This window comes from Aplidium turbinatum, chromosome 11 (genome assembly GCF_918807975.1).
Source record: "Aplidium turbinatum chromosome 11, kaAplTurb1.1, whole genome shotgun sequence".
Taxonomy (NCBI): Eukaryota; Metazoa; Chordata; class Ascidiacea; order Aplousobranchia; family Polyclinidae; genus Aplidium; species Aplidium turbinatum.
The window spans coordinates 11,926,699-11,954,356 of NC_137482.1; the positions used below are offsets into that span (position 1 = coordinate 11,926,699).

General features: G+C 36.9%; 1 protein-coding gene across 1 annotated transcript; it reads right to left on the bottom strand.

The window, feature by feature from the left end:
- Positions 1 to 4,609: 4,609 nt before the first annotated feature.
- LOC145780210 (sodium-dependent neutral amino acid transporter B(0)AT2-like) lies at positions 4,610 to 16,826 on the bottom strand. Its single transcript, XM_082591914.1, has 10 exons — positions 16,658 to 16,826; positions 16,170 to 16,327; positions 15,712 to 15,919; positions 14,900 to 15,102; positions 13,813 to 13,941; positions 13,619 to 13,731; positions 12,872 to 13,037; positions 11,920 to 12,130; positions 11,570 to 11,714; positions 4,610 to 11,310 (listed from the first exon to the last, which is right to left on the bottom strand). The coding sequence occupies exons 1-10, from the start codon at positions 16,824 to 16,826 to the stop codon at positions 10,923 to 10,925; spliced, it is 1,890 nt and encodes a 629-aa protein (XP_082448040.1). The 3' UTR covers positions 4,610 to 10,922.
- Positions 16,827 to 27,658: the final 10,832 nt, after the last annotated feature.

A 27,658-nucleotide genomic window follows, 5' to 3' on the forward strand; every position in this document is an offset into this window, starting at 1 on the left:
TTGCTGCGTTTGGGACGCATAGCCTAGGCTATTGTCCTTTCCAAGTGAAAACATGCGTTCCACAGCAGCGCTGGTTGGTATTGGTGTGTTGTATTTCAAAAATAAATTGAAAACGTTTACTCGGAAAGGTATCACTGTTCCTAACGTGCTGTGATAGTTTAGCATGTATAAATCTTTTAACCAGGTTCACTGCACCAACATCGCTCTTTTCAGAGGCATAAAGCTCTTGAAATAAAGTATCTTCAACGTTCCGCGAAGCCGATCATGGATTTTTCGCTTTCTGTCTCTGATCTCTCGTTCTCAATACATGGGTGATCACTAGGGCCCGCAAAAGTCAATAAAGTCAAAAATTTTTAAGGACCTCGTCTATCCACGAATCCAAGAATAGCCTATAGTTATTTTTAGCACCTAGGGGACTGTTTCTAAGAAGTTTATAGGTCAAAATAAAGTCAAAATTGACAATAAAGTCAAAATTTTCAATAAAGTCAAAATTTGTCAAATTATGGCTTTTGACAAACTTTTTGTGTTTTTTGAAAATAATTTTTGTCAAAATCCTCGTGGAAGCATTGTAAATCAGGAACTGCGACACAATTAAACCATATTAACCTATAAAAGCAGGAAATATGTCACAATGCTGACGGATCAGCAGTAGCCTACCTTTTATCGCAAATTGCCCATTGTTTATTCATTGTTACGTATTTAAATATTTTTTATAAAAAGCTCCATCTTCACAAACGTAGTCTTTTCGAAAATCAACAGTTTGGATTTTAGGAATAGCCAAGCTAAATCGTCTTCAGCAAAAGTTAGACAGATTTGTGGAGATTTTCCTATCGCCGAAAAACACGACGCACTTTTTAGGCCTATAATCCATAAAAACCTTGACTTTTCGACAAAATATTACGTTTGGGTCTGAAATCGACAAAATATTATGTTTGGATAACTAGTATCAATTCAAGGAAGAAATGTGACCTTTACAAATAAGCAATTTCGTTAGGTCAAAATAAAGTCAAAATTTGATAAAAATAAAGTCAAAAAATTATTTTTTTAGGTCAAAATAAAAATGGCCCTAGACTGATCACCATTTGGCGAACTTCTTCCGAGTGTATTCCAGGGAGCCATTCCAACCAACGCAAAAGCCGGTAATTCGGATGAGTCGCGCTGGCCAGAATACATTGTGAAACCATAGGTGAAACTCTACTTGTGAAACGAGATTTTTCATTTTTTTCCATGAAAATAAAAAATGACGCATAGCGCTTGACGCTTAAAATCGGCAAAATAGTTGACGGCGCTATCACTTCCGTCAACTGAAAAATAAATTGACGGCGCTAGCCTCAGCGTCAACAAAAAGTTGACGCCGTCAAATGACGCCGTCAAATGACGCCGTCAAATTGACGACGTCAACGTACAACACTGGAACTAAGTTAGTTGACATCCTTTTCGTTGCTAAACAGAATTCTAAGGGAGTGGCCAACTTCTTTAAAATCAGCCACATTGGAGACACTCGTGCGAGTGTCGTTAGATGGTCCCGCAGTACTGGATTACAATCCCAATAAAGCAGTTATTGCGTGGTGCAACGATTCTATTGTAGGACGTCGCCCAGGCCCAGCCTTCAACAACGCTAAGTGATCATCTTAGCATTGTTGCAAGTTTAATTCTATTAACTTGTGCTATCGTTATTTGTACTTTGGCCTCCAAGCACGCAAATTTGGCCGCCGAGAAGGAGCTCCCGGTAGGCCACGATGGCTGCCGAAAAAAAAAACGAGTTTTAAGGCCTGTAGGCTACTGTGTTGCAAAATTTTATGCCGTAAATATTATTTTGAGGCAAAAATGAAAGATTATAATTAGGCTAAAAGTTAATAGCAGAAATTGTTATATTGCGAAATGTGCAGTAGCTTACATGACTTTAAAAGAGCACCATTGCCCCCCTGCCCCTCCATCTACAGAAAAATTGAGGGCAGGGGGGCATCCTCCCCCCTGCCCCCCCGCTTCCGGCGCCCCTGACCATAGGTCTTACTGTATTAAGTTTACAAAATCTTGGTTTGTCCATGTTGAAAGATTTCCATACGTGAACGCCCAGGGAAGCCGGTTTTTGACTGGGAGGCAGGATTATGAAAAAAGGGCACGTTTTGTTAAAATGCCAATTTTTTAAAAGTTTTAAGATAAGATATAACGATAATGCTCACCTATCAGCTCACTATCGAGTAATGATACAAGTGTCTGGTATAACTTACAAAGAAATGGATCATGCTATGTTATAATGATGCAGTTCAGTTCAGTTGTTTTTTATTTCTGACCATCATATCAAAAACAATAGGCTACACGTCAACATAGCAAAGGTCAAGAAAAAGGTAGAAGCGACAAAACGCGAACGTTAAAACGTGCTTCAGACCGAAGTAAGTTATTGAGTTGAGAAATTTGGCACGGTCGCAACACCTTCAGAAAAATACTATGTTGCAGAATTTGGTGCCTTGAATATTATTTTGAGGTAAAAATGAAAGATTAGGCTAGCCTAATTAGGCTAAAGCGAATAGCAGATTGTTATGTTGCAAAATGTACAGTAGCTTACATGACCTTAAAAGGCACCATTGCCCCCCCTGCCCCTCCATCCACAGAAAAATTTAGGGCAGGGGGGTATCCGCCCCCCCGATTTCGGCGCCCTTGTGAACGCCCCCGATGCCTCTGATCAGGAAGTCGCCCCATCATTGCCGAGTGTTCAACTCCGTGTAACCGTGTTTGCGGTAGACATGCCCGATAAATGGCATTTTCCTTTTTTGATAATTAGTTACGATGAGGACTCCAGGGGTACACCCAGAGCGTCTTCACAGTTCTTCGTTAGTGATCTTATCCATCCAGTTAATTCCCATCATTATCCGTATGAACCAAATTTCAGCACTGTTGATCTTCTTTTCTATCTGAGGGCATATAGTCCAGGATTCACAGCCATATAGGAGAACTTACCAAATGTAGCCTACACGTGTAAAATTTGGCGTTTCTGGTTCCTTCGTCTTTCACAAATCCGCATCGCACATCTGAGATTTCGGTATTGACACATTTGCGTAGTCGATGGAATAAAACGGTCAGAAAAATTTTGGTGACCTGACTCATTAGACTGATTGTGCGATGTAGTTCGCAATCAATCGCCCCTGGCTTCTTTGGTAAAGTGATAACGATCGATTTTAAGAGGTCCCCGGATTTTTTCCGTTGTCGTAAATCTAATTTGCGATTTCAGTCAATTTCTTCAAAAGCCTTAAAAGTTTCTGTATGCACAGCGTCAGGTCCTGGAGCTTTTTTCAATTTGGCTTTATAACATGACGAAGACGTAATTTTTATGTTGGTTGTCGTTTGCTTAAACTCTGTTGATTTTTGTTTATGGTCAAAAGCTGAAGCCTGCGCTTTATCTCACATCTGTGTTAAATACTCGCAAGCAGTCCCTCCAAAGAGAAAAGGCTGAAATAGCTCAAGAACGCTTTGCCGCTGAAAAAAGTTTCTGACGAAAACTTAAAGGTGATTCGCGAAAAAGGTCCAGTTAAAGGCATACTAAATGAAATTTTCAAACAGGAATTAAGCATTAAAATGCGTAGCCTAATCTGAACATTCAAGAATAGCCTACATTTCAAAAAAAATACCGAAAATCAATGGCACTGGCCAGGCCCAAAGTTTCATTTATTTTTAATTTTTTCAAAATGACCAAAAAGTGAAAACACTGCTCGAGAATACGTCACTATCGACAGCAATAACAAAAGCCACGTTACCACATCTGATGTTTTGAGCAAACTGTCTGATGTTTTCATGTACATACATACATACTGCATAGCCTACAGTTAAATCGCCGTAGTGACAACTACAGTATTGCGCGATCAGCTGATTGCTAGTATAGTGTATAGTGACGTAGCTGTACAGTCGCACGCTTTGCTGCTCACGCCCAATTCCGTTTGCAGGTTTTTTCTTTAGTATCCCTTTAAAAAGCAGAATAGTTTTTAGAACCAAAACGAACATTTCATTTATCAATGGTGTGCAAAGCTTGGTTTGCTAGTCAAATGTGGCCGGCAAGCTAAAGCAAATTTCTGATTAAAAATGTAGTGTGGACATCAAGACAAGTTCAGTGCCTCGATCATTTTTACTTTTCCATTCATATCCATGGTTGCATCAAATGAGTAACATTTGGGAAACACTATTTCTTCTTTGGCAACTGGTGCGAATTTAATGAAACTGATATTTTCTGCTTGGCTTCTGGTAAGGCAGAAAGAATGACTGTTAGGCGTGAGGTAGCTACATGATCATTTATTCATTGCATGCGCGTTCGTCATTATCGTATACGCAACTAAGTCGTGACCTGCGGACCCAACTGATTATATAGGCCTATGTGATTTTTGATCCGGCAATAGGCTACTGCAAGTTTCCACTCCTGGTTAATCAATTATTCGTATTCCATTTAGGCATGGTCCAAAGGCTTATCATCTCCGCTTTCTGCATATCTCTGCAATACGATTACGGCATACTTTAATGACGCATCAGTCGTGGACACGAACAGTTCAACCGGCCCCAAAGTTTAGGCTATGCGTCATGAACCATGTTACAAAAGCACTCATAAGTGTTATGATGTGTGTCAGCCTGGGGGTAGGCTACAGCACGTTTTTTGTTGCAATTTGCGTAGCTTTATTGAACACAAAATAAAATGAACAGATCTTGGTAGGCTATTCCACCAAACGATTTTGCAGTTCACATCCGGTTTAAGATATGTTACTAAATTACAGCACTACTCACGTGCAATAACGTAGAAAACGTTTGTAAAACAAACCAAATGCAATTTTCTAATTTTGCTAATAAAACTCCCCGAAATACAATGAATGTAACAAAAACATGGGCTAAGTTCCTAATCGTCTGTGATTGCTGCGGTCTACGTTGTACTCCAGTAAACGATTACAACATCTCGAACTGTGGAAAGTCAAGAGCAAGATATTACAGATTTACAAATTTTTGTGCTTTCAATACCAGCTTTAACGACACAGTAATCGGCACATCACAAACATGCGCACATTACCTCTATGCAGGTTCGATTGAAAATTTCCAGTCAAGTTAAAATTGTCAAGCATATTCGAAAGAACAATTCATATTCAAAGAACAACAAATGATTTAAGTCTAATAAATCTTTTGTGGAAAAATAAAACGTACCGGTACCCTTTCTGAAACAAATGGCTGTTCATCGAGATCAAGATGACTTACATTTGTTACAATATGCATATGATAAAAATGTACAGCAAAATCGCAACACAAAAAAACGCAGTGCCTTCAAGCCTCACTAACGTCTCACACACCAGCATGGTCATTGAGAACCTAAGAGAAAATTGTAGAAAGATGGTTTGTAATATGTCTGTGAAGATTAAGCTTCTTTATATCTTTATGATGTAACTTTCTAATTGATTGAATAACAATGCCAGTAAAAAGTTAAAGATGGAAATGCAATAGAAGTCAGTGGCCGCCAGAGGTGATTGATAATGATGCTTTTTAAAGATTTGTGACCATGTAGACTACGAATGCATACACAATACACATCGCTGATGCCAAATTGCAAATGTATATCAGATATTCTGACATTTAAAAATTGCAATTTTTACAAACTTTCAATATCGGTAAACATTGAAGTGATATAAAATCGGCAACTTTGTTGGCTAGCAGAGAATCGCACGCACAACTATACAGAAGTCCAGTGTAAATAAACTTAAAAAAGTAAAGATAGTCTTTTACTTGATTTAAGTGTCGGGTAAGAAAAGATAAGGTTTTCGTTGTACTCCGCCTTCTGCACTAAGGAGAGTAGGGTGGCCAGTTCCTTTCTCTCGGCCGCCTTTTCGTTTAGCAATTATGTCCACAGAATTTATAACACTCCAGGTAGAGGTGAGCGGTGTTTTTAAAAAACAGCTAAAGCCGGGAGTCAAACTAGGTTTGCATTATTGCGCCATCCCACCGCTATCTCAAATAAACTTAACGTGTATAACTGTATAAAAAGATTGAGAATCAGTGATTTAGATTTAAAACAACAAAAGTTTTCCTTCGTGTGTTTATCACATATACTAACTAAACTGGAAGTGGAACATTGAACATATACTAAGTATAAGGTAAAGGTAAAATATACCAAGATCTAGCAAGCGCGTCAAAAATTGTGTAACAGTTTTTAATAAATAACAAAACTAGAATAAATAACGCGGAACTTTAAAGAAAGCGAATTGTGTAAAAGTTTCAAAATGCATTCAAAAGTAAAATTTCAATAAAACATCTATGAAGCACATGGATCGTAGCCCAGACAAAAAAATCCGTCATTTGACATTGATTCAACGCCTTTACACGTTGAAATTTTTTAATCAGATTTTTTGAATTAGAACAAAACATCTTAGTTTTTTGTCTTAAAGTAAGTCATTCCTGTACCTTAACAGTACCGTAGGTCACGCTCACGCTCTATAGTCTATAGGACCTACTTGTTTACGTATGCAGACGTTAAATCAATGTAAAAATGACGGGTTTTGCTGTAAAATTGTTTTTCAGAATTAGTTATACAGAGAAATGTACGGAATGCCGTTGGCTTGCAATGTGCAAGAACGTTGCAGTGACGTAAGACCTATCACGTGATGAAATTAAAATGAAGGATTGCCGTTTGAGAGTTGATGCTGTACCATGGTGTCCGCCATGACTACACTGGGCCGCGGTTTTGTACAATAATTTGTTGTGTATGACTGACTAAGCTACAAAGCACAACGCACCAATGACAACTAATAGTGCTTCAAAAGCAGGAAATGTCAACAGTAAGATCACCATATGTAATGCAATATGCAAATAGTAAAATTACGGAACAAAAATACACGACATAGAACTCCATATTAGTGTTGGGCGATATATCGAATTTTCGATTCGATATCTTTTCAATATCAATATTCATTTCAATATCGTTCGATATTTTAACTATTACAGCCCTAACTCGTAACTGCAAACCCCTACAAAAACGTTGCCGATGCCAAACGGCAAAAGTTGAAATTCCCTCGGCAATTGCTGTGAACGGTTATTACGAAAAGATTTTACCAAAACATGTGAAACAAGAAGCAAAAAATATACTAGAGTAGTCTATCACGACCGCACTGTTTGATTTGTTGTGATGTGATAATACCAAAAGTAACGATAAAGCGAACAACGCGATACGCACGCTGTTACTGTAATTCATGTTGAATAACTCACGGAGAGGAAAAGTAAGTTAATTTTGGGTTGATTTAACGTTCGGTCAGCACAAATCGATTTAATTTTCCTGGCGGGTTATATTGCGTAGCAACAATGCCCAACAAGAAATTTACGTTTGTTTTACATTAATTCGACATCTAACGACGTTAAATTATCATAAAATAACGTTAATTGCTCAACCAAGCACCGGTAACAAATTAATAGCTCCCTGCGAGAAGATTGCCTCGATTTACGTACAATTTACTAGCACAATTTCGGCACAATTGGGATACTGCCAACACCACAAAGTCTGTTTAATGAAGACACATCAAGAGGCTCATCGCTTGGCTGTAAATCTACACTGTCTTCGCCGTTCGCAATGAAGCGTCCACGTTTTGCCGCTTTCGTGCTTTGATACCCATCCACACGCCTCTTTTGCAGAGCTCCATCAGGGTGTTGACTAAGGATCAAATCTATGGCTGTGGCATAACGACTGGGAGGAATGTCTAACCCTAACCTTACAAGCGCTCGTTTGGCCTCGGCATTTTTATTGCCGACGCTAATGCGCCATTCATGCATCTGCGTCGGCAATCACCTCGGCAATTGACGGCACTAATTTTGAAGACTGAGAAACTCTTTTCTTAATTAGAACAAAAATATCGAAAAGTATCGAAATATCGAGTATTTTTTCAAATATCGTATCGTTTTGTTTTTTTTCAATATCGCCCAACACTACTCCATATGAGTCACTTTTGTCCAACTGATTGTTTGCAGCTAAAAATGCTACGTATTAAATCACTCATTATATTTAACATGGCATAAGAAATCTTCAACACAAAAAAAGTGTAAAAACATATGAACCAAACTTCTTAAATCAGAACAACACAACACAAGTTAGTTTTTCGTCTTAAAATAAGTCATTCTTGTACCTTAACACTCTCGTCGGTCACGCTACACAGGAACTACTTGTTTACAAACGATAAGTAGTTTCAGGATAAATGTGCATACTCGAAGATTGAAACAGAAGTATTGGAGTGAACAAGATCTTTAACCTCAGATTTTGGCAGAAATAACCAACACATCAAAACAGTACCAACAGCAGCAACATTGGAACAAATTCGTATAAATTAGAATTCATTTAATTCATCCAAAACGGAAAAAAATGCATTTTAAATAAATAACCTAAAATGTGCAATAAATCAGATCCTTTAATAGCTGAACAAAGAGACACAAGTATATCAACCTTAAAAGTAAAGTTTAAGACAAATGGTTGAAAAGTGGTGAGAGGTCCCGAATTTGTGCACAGCTATTTCATAAAATGATGCGACGACTGTAAGAGATATCAAGAAAAATTGATGTGGTAAAATTGCCACTAACATCAAAATACCGATAAAATTTTAACTTGCGTAAGCAAAAAGTGTTATTCACAGAGAAATGAATGAAATACGAGATCAAGCCAACCAACATAATCGTTGATGACAGTGATATTTTGATGATGCAATCCTCACGTGCCGATTTATAGAAATGAGAATGTGAACCGACTTGTCTTCATAAATCAGAATCATTATGGGTATTTTGAATAATGTAGAAAGTAGAAACCAAGGTATTTATTTAGAATGAATGTTATTGAGAAGAATGTGAACCGTCTTGTCTCCGTGATTCAAATCAGAATCATACATGTGTATTTTGAATAACGTAAAAACCAAGATAATCATATTTTTTTCAAAGTTGAACCATATCAATCGCAATACTGTCTGCTTTTGTGATAAAAACGTTGTAGTTGTGGCAAAAATATTTGGTCTGAAGCGAACATCAAATGCAAGTTCAACAAAGAAACTTTACAAAACGCCTTTGGCACATCATCGCGTCACGGTGGATGATCAGCCAGGTGATCGTAACTCACGGAAATCAACAACAAACCTGCCTCTCGTACAACCAATCACAAAGTAGAAAAAATGAAGGCGTAATTTTGAAAAGTGTCTGAATACCTCAAACCGGATATGGCAAGTGTACTTCTTTCAAAGATGGTTAGTGAGACGCTCATTCTTCTGTTTAATAAAAGCAGATTTGGTTTTGGTGAAAGTAGGCAATGACGTTGGGAGTTGGGAAGTTCTTAACGCTGCATGCGAACTACGCTTGACATAAAGCGGCAATTATTTCATGTAAATCTAATAAAAATAACCTAACCATCAGGCTTACAATGTATGTATTGGGGGTGAGATAAACAATCTTGAAACATTAAAGGCTTTTCAAACATTTTATTTGGAAAAATAGTGGAATTAAAGACAAGTAAGATTTGTCAAGAAATAAATTCAAAGACTGGTTCCCAAAGCAGGTTTTCGGGAATTCGCAGAAGGGACCGCATGGCAGAAAAATATTGCTGTCACAGCATCCTGTTTTGACAGTAACATTGGACAGGGAATAAGCTATTCGAAGAAAAACAAAACAGCCCAAGCCTTAAAGAACGTCACCAGACCAGGGTTTTACTTGTTGAAAATACAAAATATTATGAGCAAGACAAAATTTTCTTCTCGCCATTTTCAAATGTGACACAAAACCCGGGCATAGCGAGACGCCAGCAAAAAAAAAAAAACAGTTCATCAAATATCAAAGTACGTTTTCAGGAAAAATATCAAAATACATTCAAAAGAAAAACCCAGATAAAATAAACCTGCAACTCAACCAAAAACAAACCGCTCAATTTGGCTACTTTAAAAGTAATCAGCGATCATCTAAGTAACTGGAAAGTGCACGATGCACGTTGTGAGATGCATTCTACACAAAGAGAGTTTGGAAAACACAATATGATTAATTTCTTCGTAAAAACTTCCTGGTTTCTAGAGCGGTAAATTCACGGAAAGTTGTCAAGCGTAATTAATGGCGAAGTCTAAGTGTTGCACTTTAGCACCATTTTAACTATCCGCCAAAAACCTTGTGCAAGTATAATGAAACACACAAGGATTCTTACATAGCGTAAAGCAAGATAAAAAACCTTGCGGCCACATGACACCGATTATATCGCGTGGGAATAAAACGATTTCTTTCTAGTTACACAACTCAAAATTATAACATTAATTAAATGCCAATCACGGTCAAGTTTATGCAAAAACCTTAATATGACATGTTAAAATATTTCTCATCATGTCTGCTTTGGTGCCGTGAACCACAGTCTCGATTGCAACAAATTCAAATGGGCTGTCATGTAATTACATTAAACTTACACGGAAAACTTAACCACATGGTGGTCGTACCAGTGCTTTCTGTGCAATTCACTCAAAAAGCAGTGAGAAGGTCTTGGTAACCTTTCAAGCACGCACGAAAAAGTAAATTGATCAGGAAAATCGACACGTTGCGGTTACTGACGATATACAGACGTCGATGAGAACAGTTGTTCTGTCACTTTTGTGTATACGTATTTACCATTTGAAGATAAAAATTTTCATGTGAAATAATAAATTAAGCTTCATGTGCAGCAAAGTCGAAATTATGTTTTGGGAAGGAAAGTATCAAATGTGTAATGAATTCATACATGAAATTGCACATACAACTTCCGGTTGCACAGTGAATAATGAAGGCAGAAAACACGTGGTTTCATATTTTCTCGTCCCGCCAATGCTTCAATGCTCGCTGGAGAAATACATTAATCTGAGAATGATATTGTCTAAAAAGTACCGGTAAGTTTTATGGCTTGAGAAGGCACTAACCGCTGTTGACAGCACGTTTCATTCAATCTTTTCCGTGAGGGGTTGCGTTGATTCAGAGATTGCGCAAGTTGTGAATTCGATGTCGTGAGTTCGATGGTTTGTCGATCCACAAAACGTTTCGGGCTTGAACAGACCTTTTCTGTACAAGAACGCAACAAGTGGTATGCAAGCTACCGACACGAGGACAAGGACAACTATAAAAAAAATGCCCCAAGGAGGAAAAAAAAGTTTATCTTTCGAGCCAGTGGTTGAATTCCATCCTTGGTATGATGGCACTTCTGCAATCAAGCCATACAAACTGGCAAAGAGTATGGCGAGGAGAGCAGCAGGGCAGGTGAACCTCCATGATATTGTCCAATACAACCCTGGTCGTACACCAAGCATATCATGCAAGTCGTTTTCGAATCTGGAAACACGTTCAAGGTTGAAATAGATAAACGTACGATGCAGTTGAGGGTTTGCATGAAAAATAAATCTAATCCGTAAACTTTCTTTAAGTTGAGCGATGACTGAACCTCCACACTAGAATTGCTTTATGAAGTTTAGTGCAGACAAGACAACGACAAACAGTTTGAGATAAATTGTTTGTAACAACGACAAATTGTTAGTAATAACGACAACTTGTTTGTAATAAATATCACAAAAGCCAGACAAAAATTACTTACTTCTTTATTCCATACACATAGCTGACTGCCAAGACCTCAAACAGTGCGATTGTTATCAACGACAAAGTCGCAGAATATGAGTCAAATATATCGAGGAAGTAGCTTCCAGTATTTTGAGTAAACAGTAAGCCGATTATAAACATAGCTGCAAAAATAAATGCTAGTTAAAAAACTATGGTTTAAAGAGACAACTCTTAGGTAATAAATAACTATTAACTACCAAGTATTGACACCAGACAATGTAGATTGTATTTGTTCTGAACAGAATTTTTTAAAAGTCAGATCATTAAAACCAAATCACAAAGTTTTTGTTATTTGGATAATTTTTGCTCTAATGTTAAGACACATACCAGTGCACAACAAAGCAGACAACTTGGATTTCGATATGTTCAGACCAGTGTCTAGAACGGTTGTGATGACAGTTTGCAATATTCCGAATTCACTGCTCATTCCAATGTTGAGGATCATGAAGAAAAATATCACCGACCAAAAGGGGGCACCGGGAAACTTAAGAATTGCCTCCGTGAACGCAATGAACGCCAATCCAGTACCTTGCACATTCTGAAAACCAAAACAGCATTTTTTTTGGCTCGAGATAATGCTTTGTGGCGGATTCCGAAGTAATCGCTCGAGATGACCTCAGACGATTGAGAACACCCAGTCAGTAAATCAGTCTTTTTTGATTAATTCAACATCTGAGGACGTTGAATCAATGTTAAAAGGTCGATTTCCTGGCTGGGACTACATCTCTGTTAAACAGACTAACTAGTCCATGATCTATCGGTAAACAGGGCACAGATATAGTGTTGCTTGGTTGCGGACACGGATTCTGCCACAGCGATAGAATCGAATCAAGACTACTAGACTTGCCCATCAAATCAACTCTAAACACAAACACACCAACATCCTTTCAGCTCAACTGCTGTGGATTCAATCACCGCTATTATGTGCTGTCTACTCAAACAATTTGTATGTATGACGCTGAAAAAATTAAGCCTACGTGAAGACGTTGTAACTTTGAATCAAATGAAACTCAAATTATATCATAACACTTTGTTCAATTTCCGAGAAAAATCAATATTAAACCATTTGATTTATTTTTGGTGTAGGTGTGTGAATCAACATAGCAGTTGCTGAGAAAATTACAATTGAATTTGTTATACAGTTTCTGATTTCTTACAGTGAAAAGTGTGATACTCTTCTCCATTTTTTCATACATTTTAATGCAAATATTAAATTGTGCATATAATAGCTTTCACATCTTCATACAATCAAATCTAAAAAAAAATCTGGAACACATACATTATCAAGTTCACTTTTTACGGAGCAATTCAGTAAGCCTTGATAAAAGGTGTGATTGGTAGCATTTAAATTAATATCTTCGATGAATGAAGGCAATTGCATTGCTGAGATATTTTGGAGCGATTCTGAAAGATGGGGAAAGTTTTCGCTGATGTTCAGTTTGTTCCTGAAGAGCAAAAAAGATTTGAGATAACTCACAATTTCAAAGGAAATTCGTAAAACACGCCAAAGTAGAAGCAGCCGTTCGTTTACTTCCACCAAATAGTATTAGGCTACCTGTGGGGGATGCCCGTTTGGCCTTGCCAACAATATTTTTTGCGATCAGAGCAGCACACTTTCAAAAATCAAATGTATATAAAATTTGTTTCACAAATAAAACAATCTATCGAAAGATGGCTTTCTTCAATTATGAGGAACGTCAACCTCCCTATTCGTCCTAAACGCATCACCCTGACCAGCAAATCAATTCTTCGGTGTCTGCAAATGTGCGACCCATGTAAAATGGACTGGTTTGCTAGCCGAAACTGCATCTATGCTGCTTTTATACTGTGATCGCTACTTTCAAAAGAATTACACCGTGGGGAAATCCAAGGTCCAACATTCGTAAATGCTGTCCTGCACAAGTCAAGTTACCATTTTTAAATCGTTTTGACATTGTCAAACAGGAACTTTTTCTGGCTGAGTGTAAACATGAACTAAAAGATGCAAGAATATATGTAACAAGTGTCATCAAATAAAACCAATTACCTTTCAAAGCATTCTAGAGTTTTCACTTTGGCTTTGAATCCTAGGACTGAAAACACAGTGACACAAGCAAATATGGAGGTAAGACAGTTGGCAGTGGCTATGAAAAGAGCATCCTAAAAAAGATAATTTAGGATAAAAGACAAGTGATTTATTATTATTGAAAGTCAATTCGATGTGAAATACACAAACTATACTTTATAGCAGTTGTTCTTTTGAGGATTGTAGCTTGAATATGCTATAAGGCTTCCATACCCAAGTCCGAGGCTAAAGAAAATTTGCGTTGCAGCTTCTCGCCACACCACTGCATCCTTGAGCCGACTAAGCTGAAATGTACAATTGGCGATTAAAGAAGATTTGTCATGACAGAGGTTTATTTTCTTTTAAATTTTAAAAGAACAAAAAAGATAGCGGTAGCCTACCAATCACTAAACATCAACTAAACTAAACATAGTCTACTAAACATCAACGTAAGCTCGACATTTTGATGTTGCTAACACTGGGTTTGGGCCATGTTGGTGTCAGGCCTTAACTATATTCCGACTCCGAGTGAGGAATATTATATTAAATGGATAGGTAGATGACACAGTGTATTAATAAGCAGATAATAATCACACACAACAATATGCGTTTGTTATTATCTGCATTTAACAAATATTGTGAACCCAATTACAATGAATTTTTTTATTTTTTTATTAAAAGAATGCAATCAGCTGTGTGTCTTGCTATAAATAGATACACAATGCTTACTCGGATTTTATGCTTGACAACAAATATACAATAAAATTACCAGACAAGTTAAAACAAAAGATCAGCGCCGTTTTAGTTTGTCACACCTCCTGACACGCCCACACAACTACAGGATCGTATTCGCATTATCACACTTTTCCTATCTAATAATGGCACTAACTATGGAAGTCACCGAGGGTGTCATCACAACGCAGATGTCTGCAGAAGTTGGATCAATGTAAAATGACTGATATTTCTGTCTGGGAACTGCCCCGTACTTAACTCCAACCACTACAGAAATTAAACAGCCATATTATTGTTGTACGTGGATCATCATCTTATTTTTACAAACATTATTTACTTCTCATGTGCCCTCTAAGCATGAAAACAGTTCAACTCGAAAACTTGATTGCTGTTTACTTTGAGTAAACTTGACACTTATCAACCTTCTTCCCACTGCCACAACGGTGAGCATACTATTTCTGATACTTACTGCAAGGCACTTCTGAAATAACAACAACTGTGTAAGCAACGTCAAGTGTCAGTCATACTTACATCCGGAGAAAACATGTATTTGACGCCGTCAAGAGCCCCGTCTAGTGTCATTCCACGAAAGAAAAATGCAATCAATACGACATATGGAAACAATGTGGAAAAATACATGACTTTCCCTGACGACTTTATCCCTTTGTTTATCCCCAAAAAGACTAACATCCATGCAGATAGTAAAACTAGTACCATTCTCCAGTTCAGTTCACCTGATATCAAAGTCACAAGGTAAGACTTAGACGACACTTGCACATACCTTTTACGAAAATTACTCAATTAAATTTGAATCTGAAAATAACCTATTTATTATTATTACGCATAAACTTAAACAACGCTTATATGAATATGTGCATTGTGCATACGACTTTTTAGAAAAATTACTTAACTAAATCTAAAACTGAAAACAACCTATTTATTATTATTACGCATATATATTTCAAAGTATTACATCAAATATAGTTATTACTTTCTAAAACTTCTACAGCCTGTTTCACCCTAAACAGGGGATCATCAGAAGGTCCTTATTCAAAAAGAATGATTTTTTAATAGATTTTTGATTTAAATAGGTTTTATTTGAATGAGAAACTTCTGATGATCTTTTTTAAGGTGACACCGGCTGTAGAGGTTTTGGAAAGTAATAATTATATATATTTAATATAATTAGCTCTGCTTGGCTTTATGCTTGGTGCTGAGCCCTTTTTGTAGTATATATTTGTTTATTTTCAAGTATTTCTATCATTTATGCAAAAGGTAGTTGGTTTTGCATGAGCTGCATTTTTCCAGTCAACCGCCATCTAAATATTCTACATATGATTTACCTGTGTCTCCAATAGAGTAAGATATGTTCAGTGTTTCTCTGTACCAGAAATATGTTGTTGGGGAAGTAATATTGCATTCATGAACTGGAGTACTTTGATTAATGTAAGGACATGAAGACCAGGGCAAAGGGCTTTGAAATGAATTGAAAAGATAAAAGAGTGCCCATCCAAGAATCATGTTGTAATACAATCCAATCAAAAGTGACACCTAATATAGAAACGAATCTTATTCAGATGATTGTACACAACATCTAATGAGCACACAAATGACTACAAACAAATCCAAAGGTATTAATCATTTATGAATAGTTTTATTCATCAAGAATAAACAACACCAGCTTTGGAAAGTTGGAAACAGAGTAAAAGATTTCAGTGTTACAGTTGCTTTGGAATAGAAAAGAAAGAAAGTAAAATTTATTCTTCAATTGAGATTAAAAATACCAAGTACATAAACTTACAACATTGCTTGCTACACCAACACCTCCAAGATATGGATTGATATGCGTCCAAACACCAATGGTTCCTTTTCGAATTTTTTGACCAATTGCTAGTTCCAAATAATACAGTGGATATCCCTCAATGATAAGCATCAAAAGATAAGGAATGAGGAAAGCACCTGAATTGCATTGCAACTGTTTGGTACAAAAATTCAAACAAACTAAAATAATACCTCTCTTAACTTATACTGTACTTACATGACTTAGCAACAAATATTATTTATAAATGTAGTGCTAAAAATAAATAAATTCATTAATACCATGAAATTGTAAAATCATATTGGCCGGTCTAGTTAACATAATAAAAAAACACATCCTCCACTAACTAGGGAGAGAGCAAATACAAACCAAAATAACAACTAAAGATCGCTAGACTGTATGAGTTTGCTGTAAGCAATGAATCTCATATTATAATGTAAAAAAAAAAGACACACAGATACATCAAATACCTCCGCCATTCTTTTTGCATAGATAAGGAAATCTCCAAATGTTACCCAAGCCAACAGCAAATCCTAATGCAGCCATCATGTATTGAAACTTGTTATCCCATGATGGGCGGTTTCCTGCTTTTTGCTCCTTTGATGTCATTTCTCCATTATCTTCTTTAGTTTCAAACATAATTTGTTGTTAAACCTTGATAATATGTACAGAGAACAAGACTAGGGTAGTGATTTAACTGCATATATGTTACAAAAACATAGAATTGTGATAAGTTAAAGTATATGAGATACCGTACATAAATATAGTAATTATACAAAACTTCAGGGAGAAACTACATATATTATCTTTCAAAGAAATTAATAGCTAACCATGACGTCTAAATAAATTAAAATATTTTGCAAGGTTACCAAAACTGTTAAACGATAAGCACACACAATAATGACAAGTTATCTTTGAAATATCCTGAACAAAAAAGAACTTTCCATCAGACAAACCACTTAAACAAAAACGACAGCTGAAAGCACTTACAAAAAACAAAATGAACTGAAGAGGACACTCGCTTCATAAGTGCAATTTTATTGGTACAAATAAATGGAGATGAATTTAAGGCTCAACATTTAGGTTCACATACTTTGGCACCTGACAAGCAGGTACAAACACTGTGATGATGAGTTATTTAGGTTCTGCCACACTGTGCTGCCAAGTGGTTTTGGCACTATTCCAAGTAAAGTGTATTTTACTGGGTGTTTTGTGGTTATACATATACCAGTCAGTATATTATATGTATGATAACACTTATGTCCAAACCAAAACTATGATTTGTATTCTGTTTGGTGGGGAGGTCAATGCTCCACATAAAAATTGTAGATTATTAAACAACAAAAAACACGACATATATACAAAAAGATGTGATGAGTAAAATGTACTGATGAATAAGTTGCAATTTAAAAAAACAATGACAAGTTAATGGCCAATGTTGATTGTTGAAATGGAGGCTTTCTATGCAAGGAAAGTCCCATATAGTTTGACTCAAACAATGTTACACTTGTAAAGCTTCAACTTCTACTCAGGATGCATAGGTATGTCCTGTGGCAGAATGGCCCGTTTCGGTGAGTCCGATCCCTATTTGGTGATTTTTTCATTTTTTTTTTAAATTATTGGGTACCGTGGCCTAATTATCATTGCCGTTTTAGAGCTAGGGGTTAGGAACTCACCGAATAGTAGCAGACCCGTCCTGTGGAGATGTGGTTATATCAAGATTAAGAGGGCGTTTGTCTCACACTTGATCTCTACACGAACCCTATCCATTAGGGGTAGAAGCAAGTACGTGTTCAAACAAAATGAACATGCTAGGTGCGTTCTTAGCTGTATTTAAATAGTCAGGCACTGATGTTTTTTTCATCTACAAAGCCATCTCTTGCAAAATTTGTGACAATAAGTTAGAAATAAATCAGTTAAATAATAACCCACGGCACTGAGTAAGGCATAGTGAATATGCAATATGCATTAATAAAATATATTGTGCTGTTGCAAAGATCAAGCAACCAGTAAAACACATTTTGCTTGGTATAGTGTTGAAACCTGCAACACACAATGAGGTAGCTCCTACATATTAAGGAATCATACTGTGGGTGCCTACCTGGCAGTTGCCTACATGTCTGAGCTTAAAAATTGTGGACCTTAATTCTAGTTAACCAAGTAGTTACTTTGATAAAAAAAATTAGACGGTTTAACAAAGAAAGTATGTATTTATCCATAACTGTAAGATTAACTTTATCCACTTTCAACATGAATTACAACGTGTGAACAATTCATATAAGCACTTTCGACAAAATTCTTTTCACTTATTCATGTTAACCTTATCCACTATCCAGTCACTTCCAATTACAAATGAAACAAGTTAATCAATTACCGGTAATCATGATAATACATTTTGCATTTTCTCAGTAAGCAGATAAAATTTATCCTTGCATAATGTCACATAGCCTACAAAAAGGAGTTTTTTATTCACCATCTTTATATGGAAAAATACAAATATCCTCTGTTTTGTGTACAATTTGCACAGTTTATCAGTTCAAGGAGTTAACAAAATGTGATGGGATTGAGTGACTGAACCCCAAACACATGCTTCAACGTTAAAGTTGTTTTCTCTACAATTTTTAGATCATTGAGGTCAATGATAATCAACATACGAGATGTTGTAAAGCAGAGCGCTTAATAAGTACTGCGTATTCATTTTTTAATCACATATATTCAGTAAATAAACTAATAAAACTATAACAGTATTTAAGTCAGCAGTGATACGCATGCAAAACAGCTATGCCATATCAGTGTGAGGTGGAAAAAGCATGACACACACAAAATCATTACTAAAAATTTGTTATCAAACTAAAGTAATACTGGCATAGGTGCCGACTTTTATTTTTGCACGGGGTGGCGGATAGCACAATATGGCAACCTAAAAACTGTCAAACTGCATGTTTTATTTGATTTTTACTAAGCGTGTTTCGTAGATGCAGTCTTTTCACACCTGATTTGTAGCTCAATAATTTACAAAGCAACTTTAAAACAAAGCACAGGAGGTATGTCGTGAATTTTATTATTACGTTGCTGCTCTGACACTTAACAACCAATTTAAAAAATTTAAAAAAAGATTTTTGAGGGAGGCAATGGAAAGATCGTATTTTATTGATAAATAAATCCCATTGTAAACCTAACAAATGTAACAATGACTTATGACAAGTAACAAATAAAACGATCGCAACAACAAGGAAAAAACTCGTAGCCATGTGTTGCGTAATCTTCACGTGGCTTGCTTGATAATTACGCGAGTATCATGCTTGTGACAAAAACAATCATTTTCTTTGCAATATTGTATTGGTTCACCTCTTGCTTAACGCTGACTTGAAGCAAAAACCAATGATCAAAAAAAGATTTAAACGTCCGTTCAAATTACATTTATTTGCAGTAAGTAATGTAACCTAAACGGGGTGGCTACCACCCCACCACAGAGGTTACGGGGTGGCCACGCCTCCCCGTAAGTCGACGCCAGTGAATACTGGTATGCATCAATAAATGATTGCTAGTATGCCCAATGCTAACAGTGTAACTGGACACTAGAGGTGGTACAATAACAATAAGCCACATAATAGCATCAATCATCATCATCAACCAATTTTGATTATGCAGGCCATAAATTAATCCTCATGTCGAGGGTGTGGCAATAAATAGTACAATAAATATTACATCGCTTGTGGTCTGTTTTAGAGTCAAAGCATCAAAAAAGAAAGTTTCATTGGTGAAACCACACCATGTCCAGGGGCCCCGGAACGGTTTTTGACTGGGGAGGCAGGATTATGAAAAAAGGGCACTTTTATTGCTGAAAGGCCAATTTTTTTTGTTTAAGTTTTAAGATAAGATATAGCAATTAATGCTTATCTATCAGCTCATCATTAAGTAATGATACATTGATACAAGTGTCCGGTATACAAAAAACAATAGCACGGAAGAGCATCTTGCTATGTTATGATGATGTAGGCTAATTACTTACCGTGTTACAAAATTTTGTGTTGTGAATATTATTTTGAGGCAGAAATGAAACATTAAATATAGCAAGCCTCAAATTTCACGGCGGACATGTCCGCCATCACAGCATGTGATGTCCGCGGGAAGTACCATTTGGATCGGTCATATTTTTCCGCCGAGTAACATAAGAACTAGGCTAGCGATACAAATCGTCATTGCACAGCACGAACAATTGTTGCGAGAATATAATTTCCCGCGCAGCGCGCATTCTATCGCGCCTCTAGAAAATGTGAATACTGTTTCCCTTAGCTTCCATTCAAGAAGAAAAACTTTCGATTTTTATGTTGCTTTAACGATTAATGACATTAAATCAGCGTAACAAAGGTGAATTCTTCGCAAAAAATCAATAAAAAGCCTAATGAAACTTTGCACAGTAGAAAATAATGGCGTTAGTGTAGAAGTTTTTGGACTCATGCCCATTGCCCAGAGCATAGTGACGTAAGAAGCCACACGACCTCGTTCGGTGGAGGTTAATCAGTTACGCAGCGTAAGCAGCTACACGGCGCTTTGACTTTTCAAGCGCACGTCGTTGGTCTGATGAATGCCTTTCAGAGTGATTTCGATGAAATTTTAAAAAGCCTTCTAAGCCGTAGCTATAGTTCTCCAGTCTTCGAAATTAGCCTCGGCAATTGCCGAGGCAGATGCATGAATGGCACATTAGCCTTGGCAATAAAAATGCTGAGGCCACACGAGCGCTTGTAAGGACCACAAGATTACAAAAATAACCCTAATTTTCTCAGACCACACCAGACTAGGAGGTTGATTCAATCTTACTATTGCTTAATGTTTTTATTTGGGTTACTTTCTACTTCGTCGCCGCTTAGACACGTGCCCAGCTGGGAGAATTGAATCTTTTATAGAAATATCACCCTATTTGCATTGATTCAACGCCAGTAGACGTCAAATTATTGTAAGCATTTACTCCTTTTTGCGCTTTGCCTTCCGTTATCTCATCCAGCTGTATCAGAAACGATCGCGCCGCTTTCACAACGAACCACACAACATCAACAGACGTCGAATACATGTAAGTAATTGGTTAACGCGTTAACCTTTTGAGTGAGCTTTGTTTATTGCGGTTTGTGATAGATGTCTGGTTGCGTAACAACAACAGGTGCAATTTTATGCGCTGACAATGCTCATGTGAACTATACAAAAGTTTGCAACCTTATAAATACTGGCTTAATTGTTACGCAAAAGTTATTCTTTCATTGAATGCTTGTTCTTTACCAGTGTCATTGCCAATATAAATCATAAACAGACATAACTAAGCAACAACACTACATTTAACATTATAAAAACAAAAAACAACAAGCGAACGTTTTCGGCTAGTCATATAGCCCTTTTCAAGCCTATAAGAAAAATACATTATTGAAAGAAATGCTAAAGAAGCTCGCGAGCTCGAGACATTTGCTCGAACAATGACTGTTTCAATAATGAAATTAATAAATTACGCTCATACTTTGGTGCTAATCATTATCCGACTTGGTTTTTTAATAAGGTTCTTAGAGGGTTTTTGAATTCGGTTTCCACTACGTCTCCAGTTGAGGAGCCTGATTTCAAAAACTTTCTAACAATCCCGTTTGTTGGCAAGGAATCCAAACGTTTTGCCACAAGTTTGTCCAGATTTATTGCATTGAAGTTTAACGTTAAGATTTTTCCCGTTTATAAAACATTTAAAGCTGGTTATTATTTTCAGTTAAAGTCCAAAACTCCTTTCCGCTTATGTTCTAACGTCGTGTATAAGTTCACTTGCTCGCATGATGCGAGATCGTCATACATTGGTATGACCACGCGACATTTGGTGACGAGAGTGGGAGAGCATTTGAATTTGGCTAATTTTAATAAAAACAGTGCAATTAAAGACCATATTAGAAACTGCCAATCGTGCTCAAATAATAAACCGTCATTGCAGTCTTTTCAAATTGTACGCAAGTGTTTGTCCGAATTCGAAACCAAAATTCATGAGGCATTGATCATCGAATCTTTAAACCCAGGGCTCAACAGGCAATTATTTGCTTGCGGAGCTTCTTACCTTTTAACAGTTTTTTGATTAAATTATCACGTCTTGTGCTTTTCGCATTACTTTGTTTTGTGCCACTATCTCTTGTGCTTCTGTCTTTCTTGCGTAATCTGCCTGAGTCCTTGTCTGAACAATCAATTATTTTTACCTCTGAAATACTTGACCCGTTGCGCTGTGTAATTTTCAGTTATCATTTTGTGTGAGCGAGGCAGTTTCTCAAATGTTTAGATTTGACCATATTTTTGCTGTAATACTATATGATTCTTTAGCATTTCTTTCAATAATGTATTTTTCTTATAGGCTTGAAAAGGGCTATATGACTAGCCGAAAACGTTCGCTTGTTGTTTTTTGTTTTTATAATGTTAAATGTAGTGTTGTTGCTTAGTTATGTCTGTTTATGGTTTAAAAGAGTTACCTCTCTACCCAAATTGTAATATAAATCATGGTAAAGGAAGATACAGTTAAAAAGTAGAATTTACTTGCTATAGGTTATGAAACAGAGGGGACAGAAGGAAAAGTTAGTGTAGTATTTTGCAAAATTTGTAAAGAATTTTATGACGGAAACAAATCGGAATTAGAAAAGCTACGGGGCCCAGTTAAAAAAGTAGTACAAAATTGGATAAATGGTACTTCGGCAGAAAAGAAAAGTAATGCTTCCGATCATGTGACATCGCGCGTTCATGAACAGGCAGTTTTGCGTCTTAAGAAATGACGTCGTCATTTCTTATTGGGCATTGTTGTTACGCAATACAACCGGTCGGGAAAATTAAATCAATCTGTGCTGACTCTAACGTTGAATTAACCCAAAATTAACATACTCCCCCCCCCCCCGTGAGTTATTTAACATGAATTATCGTAACAGCGTGCGTATCGCGTTGCTCGCTTTATTGTTACTTTTGATATTATTACATCACAACAAATCAAACAATGCTGTCTTGATAGACTACTTTATTATATTTTTCGCTTTTCGTTTTACATGTTGTGGTAGCCTACAATTTTTTGTAATAAACGTTCACAGCAATTGCCGAGGCAATTTCAACTTTTGCCGTTTGGCCTCGGCAACGTTTTTGTCGAAGTAAAAATATGCTAATTTTGAAGACTGGTTCTCGAATGGCAAAGAATTATCAAGATGAAGTGATTAAGCATGGGTGCAACCTAGTTCGTACCCTGAAAAGATCGAGAGAAAAAATTAATAAAAGCCCAAGTCGCTGATCGCAGTTTCAGCAAATTTTAAAAATTTTCCCCCTGAAAAGATTGAGAAAAAAAATAGCACAAAGCCAAAGTCGTTGATCGCAGTTTTCGCAAACAAACAAACTGAAAAGATCGAGAGAAAAAAAAATAGAACAAAGCCGAAATCGCTGATCGGAGTTTTGTTTTTTTCGCAAACATTTTAAAATTTCCGGTAGTGATCCTAAGAGTTTGCCGAAGTCCTGATCGCAGTTTCAGCAAACATTTTAAAATGGTAGGAAAAGATCGAGAAAAAAAATTAAAAATAGCCGAAGTCGCTGATCGGCAAACAAAAAAACTGAAAAGATCGAGAGAAAAAAATAGAACAAAGCCGAAGTCGTTGATCGGAGTTTCTGTTTTTTCGCAAACATTTTAAAATTTCCGGTAATGATCCTAAGAGTTTGCCGAAGTCCTGATCGCAGTTTCAGCAAACATTTTAAAAGGGTTAGGGTTTAAGATTGGGAAAAGATCGAGAAGAAAAAATTAAAAATAGCCGAAGTCGCTGATCGGCAAACAAACTGAAAAGATTGAGAGAAAAAAATAGAACAAAGCCGAAGTCGCTAATCGCAGTTTCAGTTTTTCTGCAGTTCCGAAGTTGCTGATCGCAGTTTCCGCAAACATTTTAAAAGGGGTTAGGGTTAGGAAACAATCAAGAGAAAAAAATTAAAAAAAGCCGAAGTCGCTTATCGGAGTTTCCGCAAACAAACACACAACAAAATGCAGCAGCCTAGCGATTGAGTCAATTCGGGTCAAAATTTAGTTAAAAATTAAAAATAAAAGAACGCTTCCGCGTAGTATCGAACTCATTCCCTCTGGAGCACCAGCCGATACGTATCCTACGCGCCACAGAATCAGTTGAACATAGGTGTTGAATTTAGAACTTATATAGGCACTCTTCTTATCTTTTGCTTTGAAAGAGAAAAAAATGCCTATATAGTGACGTCATGACCGGTCAAATAGTGTTTCAGATTCAAAGACCGGCGCCGGTCAAATAGCCACTGCCTGTTTAAATAGCTTACCGTACCATACCTTGTTATGTCAGTGCATGTGAGTCTCAAGTTATGTGTGGTACAGTACACAATTGTTCAATACATTGCCAAAAAACATGAGTAGCTTCATTCGCGTCTGGACTCCTGTCACTATTGATCTTGAAAATATTTTTATGCGATCTTTAATGTCACCTTCTCAAAAAACCAAACAACTGATTACGATACGGTACTTCTTAGGCACTATTGCCATTCTTTATAGAGTATGTATAAGCTAATTTATCAGTTCTGATATTTGTTTGTCTTTGGGCTGTATAAATTACCTTAATCTAAAAAAAATAGGTAAGTGATAATAATAGACTCAAATCAAAACTCAAAAGCCCATGAAGCAAAGCGTTGAGTCTGTGCCCTGTGGAGATTGGAGAATGGAGAAATGAAGCATGACAAAATGATGTACTTGGAGCACAGACATCTTATTATAACTAGACTGCGCTTCTCGTATTTCGATTGAAGAAATTGAAAAAAGGCGGCGGCCATTGTTAGTGTCTCAAACTCGCGTGAAAGCTGCGCTGTTAACGATAACATTTCTGAGCTGGTTGCGCTTCTGCAGAAAACTAACTTGTTAACTATAATTTAAAACTTTGGTGTAATAGAGGTTTTATTCATCTATGAAATGAATAAAAGCATGTGTTAAATTGCACAGAATTATACATACAGTCTATAATATAAAGCAAAAACACTGCGATGCGAGAGCACGTATACGATACACTGAATGCATCATTTCCAGCAGTTCAGCAGAACTCTTACCGTATTCAATTTGGCGTTACAGCTGAGCTGATGATTAGCCTATTGTAAAAACAGCAACAAACAGTTTATTACATCAAACCTAAGCAAATGATACGCTATATTATAGCGGCTATAACGTAGGCCTATAGCTCAACAAAATCAAAACAAATTAAATATTCACCAATACTGATGTGATGTCGAAAGGAAGTAGTTTATTGGTGTTTGAAAAGCACTGTTTTGTTAAGCGTTTTACGAACCAATTTGCCTTGTATTTGCTTGCAGGTTTCCTTACCAATGTGGTAAAACCTAATTTTTAAATAACATTTGGACACAGTTTTGACTAGCGTAAAAATGTGATTATCGGTAACGGTGCATTCAAACACAAGATCCGTGAGATTAGTAAATATCTTGGAATGGTTTATATTTCCAAGCACAGCTACCGCAATAGCTTCCACAATGCCTGGATGAAGAGGTAATCTCCCAGCTGTGGTAGTTAGTAACCGTTTAATGCATAATTCAGTTTCTTCACAAATATATACAACACTGAAAGAAGGTTTAAAAAGTCCACTTCTATCTTTAAATGATAAGAAGCTGGGTTGAACAGGTAAAGTGTGTGAACTCAGTTCAAAGCGGCACCTTGCACATAACGTTATCTTTGCGCACATTTTGGCAGCATAAATTAACAAATTCTAACAATATGTTTGCGATTGTAGAACAGCAAAGGTGAAATCATATAAAGATTTCGTCATACTAGGTGAATTGCGGAGATATTTATTAGTTGTTATTTCACAGCAACTTGAAACTGAAGCTATTTCTTTAAAAGTTATTGTTGATGAAATCACACGAATTTACGTCATAATGCAACGTTTTGCTACAACGGAGAAAATCGAAAGCCATCAATCTCTATTGAACAGAATCCTGGTAAAAGCTGCGGTTGTGTTGTTGCATAGAAAACTATTTGTTTTGTCAATTATTTGTTCACAACAACTGAGTTTTTTAAGAAACGCAAATATTATAGGAGAATTACATTTTGTAGAAAGTTAAGTTGTGTTCAGTCGTGTTCTCATTGCTTTAAGAATTGGCGCTCCAGTTGTTTCAGGAACGAGGAGGCGACTGATTCTTAACTAATTAATTCATCTACTTCTACTTGTTTTAAAGTATCAGGTTTGGTGGGCGTGCTTAACTACTGTATATTTATCGATTCATATACCGCAATATTAGATCCGTTCATGCACGTCTTAAACCATAATAGTTTTGCCACCTTTTCCTTTTGTTGGTTTTGTTCCTGTATTTCTTTTTCACAATATCATTTGTTTTGCATTCTGACAAGGAAAAATAAATTGAATTGAATTCAAAACAATGAAAATTCATTACGGGTCCCTACAAAAGCATTGGCAAACGAGCGGAATAGGTACACTAATAATGGCTGACGTCTGAACCTGCTTTCTTCAAAAATCGTAAACGAGAGAAGTGACGATGCGCGGTCTAGTTATAATAAGATGTCTATGACTTGGAGTAATTTTGCGGCTTGTGTTGCCACTAATGTTTTGAAAATACTGGTCGACGCCAATTATAATCTTTCACGGCAATTAAAAGTTTCGAATTGTCGACGTGTTGTTGTCTATGAAGAATTGTTGTTGACTAAAAGTAAATTGTTTTTTAAACCGTGCGTGCCTTGACTCCCCACAAGTGTCAAAACCTTCAAGACGATCCAAAATCTTTCATAAATTTCAAATATAATTTGGAAAAAAGGCGATTGTGTTTCTCGGCTAGCGCAGCAAGAATTGACAGAGATATATACAGGTATTTCGCCCATGAAGCTGGGCTCTTTTTTTATACTCGCACAGACTGGGCTCATCAGTATCGCACTATTACCTCGTTTGAACTTTTATTTGCATCAGCAGCGATGAAACGTGAGTAACCAGTAGGCCTAACCACCGACAAAAAATAAAATGAAGACCTTGAATAAACGGCCTATCGCACCCCGCATATGCCAGGTGTGACGTGAGGGGGCGGGCGACTTTGCCCTCGGAAGCGTTTGGTTTACCAGCTAAGGACGCGGGGCCAGGGCTGGGGTGATGTGGTGCCTGTGAGAAGAGAATTGGTAGCCCAAATTCAGATTGATGAGGCCGAGTCCAGAAAATTAAAAAAGTTGGGACTGACCAGAAAGACGGGTACGAAGTGCCCTTTTGGAATGGGGTTTTGCCTTACGGCAATCTTGAGTCTGTCGGGGAGAATGGCTTACACCCACGGGGAAGATAACGCTTCGGAGAGCGTTCTCTCGCATCTCTCTCTCGCTGTCATCCTACAGACACACACCTGAGTTTTAATTCCTGGAAACTCCCGGCCAGCTACTTTTGTGAACGGCCGGAAACTAAAAGCTATGGTCTCTTGCAAAACGGAAG